The 6413-nt window shown below is 38.1% G+C and overlaps 1 protein-coding gene across 4 annotated transcripts; it reads left to right on the top strand.

The window, feature by feature from the left end:
- The first annotated feature begins 715 nt into the window (after positions 1–715).
- On the top strand, positions 716–5738 carry LOC311050779 (mth938 domain-containing protein-like). Of its 4 annotated transcripts, none has more exons than XM_084064931.1 (4): positions 716–756; positions 2341–2491; positions 3305–3400; positions 4448–5738. In XM_084064931.1, the coding sequence occupies exons 2-4, from the start codon at positions 2360–2362 to the stop codon at positions 4586–4588; spliced, it is 369 nt and encodes a 122-aa protein (XP_083921057.1). In that variant the 5' UTR covers positions 716–756; positions 2341–2359; the 3' UTR covers positions 4589–5738. The 4 variants fall into 4 exon arrangements, with proteins under 4 accessions (XP_083921057.1, XP_083921058.1, XP_083921055.1 ...); XM_084064932.1 differs by having other exon boundaries at positions 741–756; positions 2344–2491; XM_084064929.1 differs by lacking the exon at positions 716–756 and adding an exon at positions 1063–1268.
- Positions 5739–6413: the final 675 nt, after the last annotated feature.

Genomic DNA, 6413 nt, shown 5'->3' on the forward strand with positions numbered 1-6413 from the left:
TTTATATGATATATTTCACTTTGTTTATGGTAGTTTTTTCTTTATCATACTTTTATTTTAAATAGGAGAACGGTCAGAAATTAGGCCCCATGGTTCTGGCTTTGTGAGGTTTATTCAGTCTTAGACCTTTTGTAATGATATTGAGCAACCACTTAAGCTCTATAGAGTCTAGATATTTTGGCTATAGAGGATATGCGTAGCCTATGCTTAAAGTGAATGGCACATCGAGTGGCAAAGAAACATGCAAAATGAGTTTAACATTGTTTAATGTTGTTTAATGCAATCAGATAGGCCTATGACTTTTCTGTTTGGATGCATGGGCTGTCAAGGCCAGAAAGTATTTTTTTTGACACTCAGTAGGCATTCCTGCATAACTTCCGGGTTTGATGATGATGTCACACGCATATCCTCTAATTGAAAACAATGCATTGTGAGCTTGTAGATGGCTATTTTCAAAAGGTTTTTGTACATTTTGAAAACTTGAAATGGGATATTCTGCATAATGAGTACTTCTACTTTCAGTACTTTAAGTATTTGATGCCAATACTTTTGTACTTTTACTCAAGTACATTTTGAATTCCAGACTTTTACTTGTAATGGGGTATTTCTACATGCAGTATTGATACTTTTACTTAAGTGCAAAATCTGAGTACTTTTTCCACCACTGAGGGTCAGTCCCTTTAAAAGCAGGAGGCAGAAGTTTGGAGGTGTGGCCTGTCTGTTGACATTTACCTCTCTGTTGACAGCAAGCAACTGGTAAGCAGCCACATATCTTTATTGCTCTATTAATTCTACCTATATAGGTCATTCAACTATTAACAACAGGATCATATCCCATTACTTTCATATATTTTAGCTTTACCTTTAATAGAAACATTTTGTTTCCCATAGAAAGCGTGTTAGCCACAGTGTAGCTACAGTAGCTACAAAAATAACTCACAGCTAACCAGCCAGCCAATTTCAGCTATGAATAACACAAGATTTGGCTGTATGAATGGCTTAAATCTCGTTAATGGCACACATATTCCATGACCAATTTATGTTTAAGACATAAACATTTTACACAGGACTAGAAAATGTAATAAAAAAAACTAACTTAACCAAACCAAACCCAACTTGTGGGTTTGGGTGTGGGACGGCTAGTCGGCTACTGAAACCCTTTTACAGTTTATGAAAAGAAGTAGGCCTACAAAATCAACAAGGGGATCCATGACTTTAACTATAATACCAATCCAGGATACATGCAGAATGTCAGGGGTCCTACATTGGTAACTCACCTAAGTACACCTCTGTTCAATAAATTCTACTATCATTGCCATTGTTAGTGCAGCATACTGTTTCTGTGATACAGTACAGTTTATGCCATAAGCATAACTATGACACCATAATAGTGTAAATGTACACAGCTCTTCCACGCTGCAGTAGCCTACCATTATGGATCTTTCAGTGTTGCTTATAAATTAAATGCATTATATTTTACTTTGTGTCTAAAATGTGTGCTCATCATCGGTTTGTCATTTCCGTTAACAAAAATATATTTTAAAAGACTAAATTGTGAACTAACACAATAAAGCCCTCTGGCTATATTGTGTTTTCATCCTCTGTGATACAATGACTGTATGTCGGAAAGTGCTTTTGTACTCTTTTTTTTTTTATGTCACCAAATACTGTCAATCAATCAAAATCACCAATAGAAACCTTCAAATTCACCATCAGAGAAAATAATGCCTGGGCACTTCAGGAGAGACTACCCAAATCAAATATACTGGAACACTATTTTATTTGGGTAATCTCTCCACACTGGACTTCTCTTTACTTACATTCACCATTCTACATCAGAAAGTAACAGGAATACGCTGACAAAATAAAAGTCTGTTGTTTATGTATCAGTTACTTAAGTCGACTGTCTGAATGCATGCTCTTCTATGTATGTAATGTCTGATTTATACATTTGTTGTATGCCAGTGTCGCATGATGAAAATAGCTGAACTTTTATATCTGCTGCTTTCGGCAAGAAAAAAGGATAATTCATGCAAAGAGGATGAAAAAGGACAATATTGCACTGATGTATGACCTGTATGACCATTCATTCAGTAGTCGTGTGATGGTTGTTAAACATCTTTGTGTAGCACCATAGGTAAAAGAGAATTCCTTGTATGAATGAAGTGATTCACTCTGGTTACCCATGCATGTAGAATAATTAATGCAGGATAAACCTTTTTATTTCTTCAATGCATTAAAAAGTTTGTCTCGAGAGATTAATGTAGGATATCTAAATAATATTATATGTTAGTTGAGCCTAAAGTATGTACTTTTCTGCTCCTTACCCTTCCCTTCCAGCAGGAAGTGTTACGTCACCATGTCCTCACCAGAGATCACTTCTCTCTCCTGGGGTCACATGAAGGTGAAGGGATGTTCCTCCACCTACAAGGACTGTAAGGTGTGGCCTGGAGGCAGCCGTGCTTGGGACTGGAGAGAGACAGGGACTGACGTGAGTGGAAAGACCTGGGTCTTTCTGTATCGAGTCCTTTGACTTAAAGGAGGAGTTCACCCAAAAAATTACTTATTTTCTATCAATTGCACACCCCATGAAGCCTTCAATTCAAGGATTTATTTTTGTTTTTTGTGGCATTCTTAAGCCAATAATTTGATGACCGGGTGTGTATCCGGTAGGAGACACAAATAATCTACTTTGTGTCTCCTACCGGATACATTAGCCAGTAGGAGACGGGAATCAAATTATTGTCTTAGGAATGCCACAAAAACAAAAATAAATCCATGGATTCAAGGCTTCATGGGATGTGCAATTGATAGAAAATAAGTCATTTTTTGGGTGAACTACTCCTTTAACACTAAATTGGATTAAATTCTATGATTATAATCTTTGTGCAAATTCTAGTGTTAATTGAATATATCTTTATAGAGACTATGTTTTAGATTTTGATATATCACAAAGATAGGTGAAAAGTCTATGTTTTAGTTAGAACAAATATGTTCTTTCTGCACAACTTGGCTTGGATTTGTGTATGAGAGCAGAACTTTTTTAGACAGACTTCCCCTGAATCAGAATCACTTTATTGAACAAGTGCTCTCTAGACTCTAAGGAATGTCTGGAGAGCTGTGTTACAAAATTAGATGTGTAATGTACCAGAACATTTGCTAACATAACATGTACTTTAAAGTATTGTATTGGCTAACTTCATTGCCCTTTATTTAGAAAACTGTGACATAGTAGAATGTCACCGTTGTAAATGTGTAAATTAATTCATTATCTTGATTCGATGTGTTAACTCGTCTGCTGCAGCATCACCCAGGAGTACAACCAGCAGATCTAGAGGAGGTTCTGAGGAAGGGCATCCATCTGCTGGTCATTGGCAGAGGCATGAGTGAAGCTCTACAGGTATAGCAACGTGGATTATTTGTTCACATTTAAAGGGCCATGGTGCTGGGGCTGCTTGATTTGAGAATTGAGGTGCTTACCAGCAGCCAAACCACTTTTTGACCTTATTTTATATTTTTGTTTTATGATGGTGTTGCACAGCGAAAATAACCAATCTACAAGCTCATGACATGTGCGTTAGTAGATCTGTTATTTGCCCAAATTGATGCCTGTTTGAAAGTGGTTAAAGGGCAAGACCACTTTGGTAGAGGTTTGGGCTGTGTAGTTACCTTGCCATGATGTAACTCCAAAGGTGGGCAAGAAATCAAAAATAATTGCTCCATTGATTAGAAATTGACAATTCAAAATATGCTCCTCATTGACTTACATTGTACGGTAAAACTGCTCTCAAAGTCACTCTTTTAGCACAAAAACGAACGCAAACAAAGTTGATTCAGACAATATAGAACATCACCAAACCCAGTACTGTTTTTTTTTTTTTTTATAAAAATGACAACTTCCTGTTGATTTTGCCATTTTTAATAAGTAGAAAACCCGGACTGGATCGGCGGATCCGGATCCAGATCTTCAAATAGTAAAATCAACAGGAAGTTGACATTTTTATTAAAAAAACAAACCGTACTGGGTTTGGGTTCATTTATGTGCTAAAAGAGTGACTTTGAGAGCAGTTTTACCGTACAATGTAAGTCAATGAGGAGCATATTTTGAATTATCTATTTTTGATTTCTTGCCCACCTTTGGAGTTACATCATGGCAAGGTAACTACACAACCCAAACCTCTACCAAAGTGGTCTTACCCTTTAATGACATTATCAGTATCCATTGGAGTAGTCATGAAGAGGTGTGGAATTCAGGTGTTTGTTTGGCTGTTTACTGAGCGAGTTTTGACTTCACACTTAGTTGCACGATGGTGTAACTCCCCAAAAATAACTGCTAATTTATTTTTATCTCTGTACTAACAGTATCACTTTTAAGACCTGCCCTCATAGGTGTTGTTATTTTAACAAACTTCCACCACCTCTTACCATTGCTGTCCTCTTGTCCCAGGTTCCTTCCTCCACCCTGGATTTTGTGAAGCAGAAAGGGGTGGAGATCAGGGTTCTACAGACAGAAAAGGCTGTTGTTGAATACAACAACCTGGTTGGCCAGGGAGCCAAAGTGGGCGGAGTCTTCCACTCCACCTGCTAGTGATATTATGGTTTCCAAGTCGATCCCTAGCTCAATGGTCGACCCTAATGACCTGTATCGGAGGTTTTGAAGCAAGTACCCTGCCCCATCGTGTGTAGATTGCATCGAAGGGTACTTGCTTCTAGTAGCTTGAAGCAACCTGCCTGTAGTGAGTGTGCTCAATTCTAATGTAGCCTACAGACTGTTTGGATATTAGTTACTCATGAACAAGACATGGCCTCCCTCTCCATTTGCTATCAATAGTAAGTTTCAGTGTGTACAGTAAAAAAAAGCCTCACAATGCAGTGTTCAGTGGTGAAGCTGCAATGTACAGGCTGGCTGCCTGTGTTCATATGCCTGTTTGACCATGGCCTCATTTGGCCAAATGGAAATGGCAATCTTTATAAATACTTCACCAAATATCAACATGCGTACATTTACAACCTGATCCAATTTCACGAGTGTCACTTCATCAGGCATTTCACGGTGTCATGGATGGCAGCATGAGCGGTGATTGGTCTACTTTTGAAGATACTGTCAATACATACAGACAGACCTGTAAAAATGATTTGCAAGCTAGTCAATGAGTCATCCTGGAAGAGCAGTAGTAGGAGGGCAAGATATTTCAACATTTAAAATAAAACAAAAAGGGTTAGGTTAATAATTTGCACTATAAAATAAACATTCATAGAATCTCTGCTTATAATATGGATTTTTTGTGGTAAAAGGGCTGGTGTTTTAATTATTGGATGATTAAACATGCCAGGATACATTTGAGTCTGTCAGTGACTCACATTTTCTCTATAGAGAGAGAGAGCAAGACACTGAACCCCAGGCCCTGTTCAATAGTGGCACACCGCTCCAGTCCTAATAGTAAATGCAGAGGACAGATTCCACATGTAGCTGTAGGCTATGCATCTTAGCCAATATCGCATCATCAACAACAATTATTGAAGGTGCTGGGACTGAGACATTCATTATCAAATAAATAGAAGCCTTGCACACTATATAATGCTCCATAACCCCCCCATATTGCCATGTGATAATTGTTGTCACATGGCAATATAGAGTCCCCTTATGTGTATTTTTTTCTTTCCTTATGCATGTCTGAAGAACCTTATGGGAATGAAGTTCAATGTTTTTACCTTGTTGAATAAATAAACTTGCATCAGATTATGTCAGTTTTGTTCCTATGCTGATAAAGTATTTGTACACATGCCCCCTACAGGTACTGTATGTGTAATGACATGGCTGTTGACTGTAAACAAATAAAATAATAATTATTAGGCAAAAAGAAAAAAGTAAAACATCAATTACATTTATATTATTTGTCTTAATAAAGGACCGCCCAAAAAAGTCCTTGCAGTCTTGTTTCCATTGAGGTCCTTGGTATTTATTAGTTATGTGATAACTAAATGTAGCCTACATATGGAAGCATTTATTTTGCACCCATGTAATATTCAGTTTGTTAGCCTAGAATGTGGTTACTGAAAACAGCCTTGTTTGCCGTTTATTTATCTTAATAAAAAAGATCGAAACACAGCCTCAGTTTTATTTCCTCTTTTGGTTATAGACGGATTTCCGCGCGACGTCATCACAGAGCAGAATGCGCAATCTGCGCATGCCCGGGTGAAGGCGCGTTCGAAAATACAGCCCTGAGCGGCAGTGAGCGCACTGGCCAATACAAACTAATAGGCGAGTGTGCTCCGGTGCGTAATTTCCAAACGCACCCATAGGCTTCCCCCCGCAGCTGCGCGGTCATATTCCTCTCATGTTTACTAACAGGAAACCTCTCTATTGGCCAAGCCAAAGTGCGTGATAAACATGGATGGATATTAACGACGGG

This window comes from Gymnoscopelus microlampas, assembly GCF_963454915.1.
Source record: "Gymnoscopelus microlampas genome assembly, chromosome: 8".
Lineage (NCBI taxonomy): Eukaryota > Metazoa > Chordata > Actinopteri > Myctophiformes > Myctophidae > Gymnoscopelus > Gymnoscopelus microlampas.

Coding starts and splice junctions, on each gene's coding strand:
- LOC311050779 (XM_084064929.1), top strand. CDS start 1,171: ATGAAAAGAAGTAGGCCTACAAAATCAACAAGGGGATCCATGACTTTA. Junction 1,269..2,340: donor ATGTCAGGGGTCCTACATTG/GTAACTCACCTA, acceptor CTTCCCTTCCAG/CAGGAAGTGTTACGTCACCA. Junction 3,401..4,447: donor GCATGAGTGAAGCTCTACAG/GTATAGCAACGT, acceptor CTCTTGTCCCAG/GTTCCTTCCTCCACCCTGGA.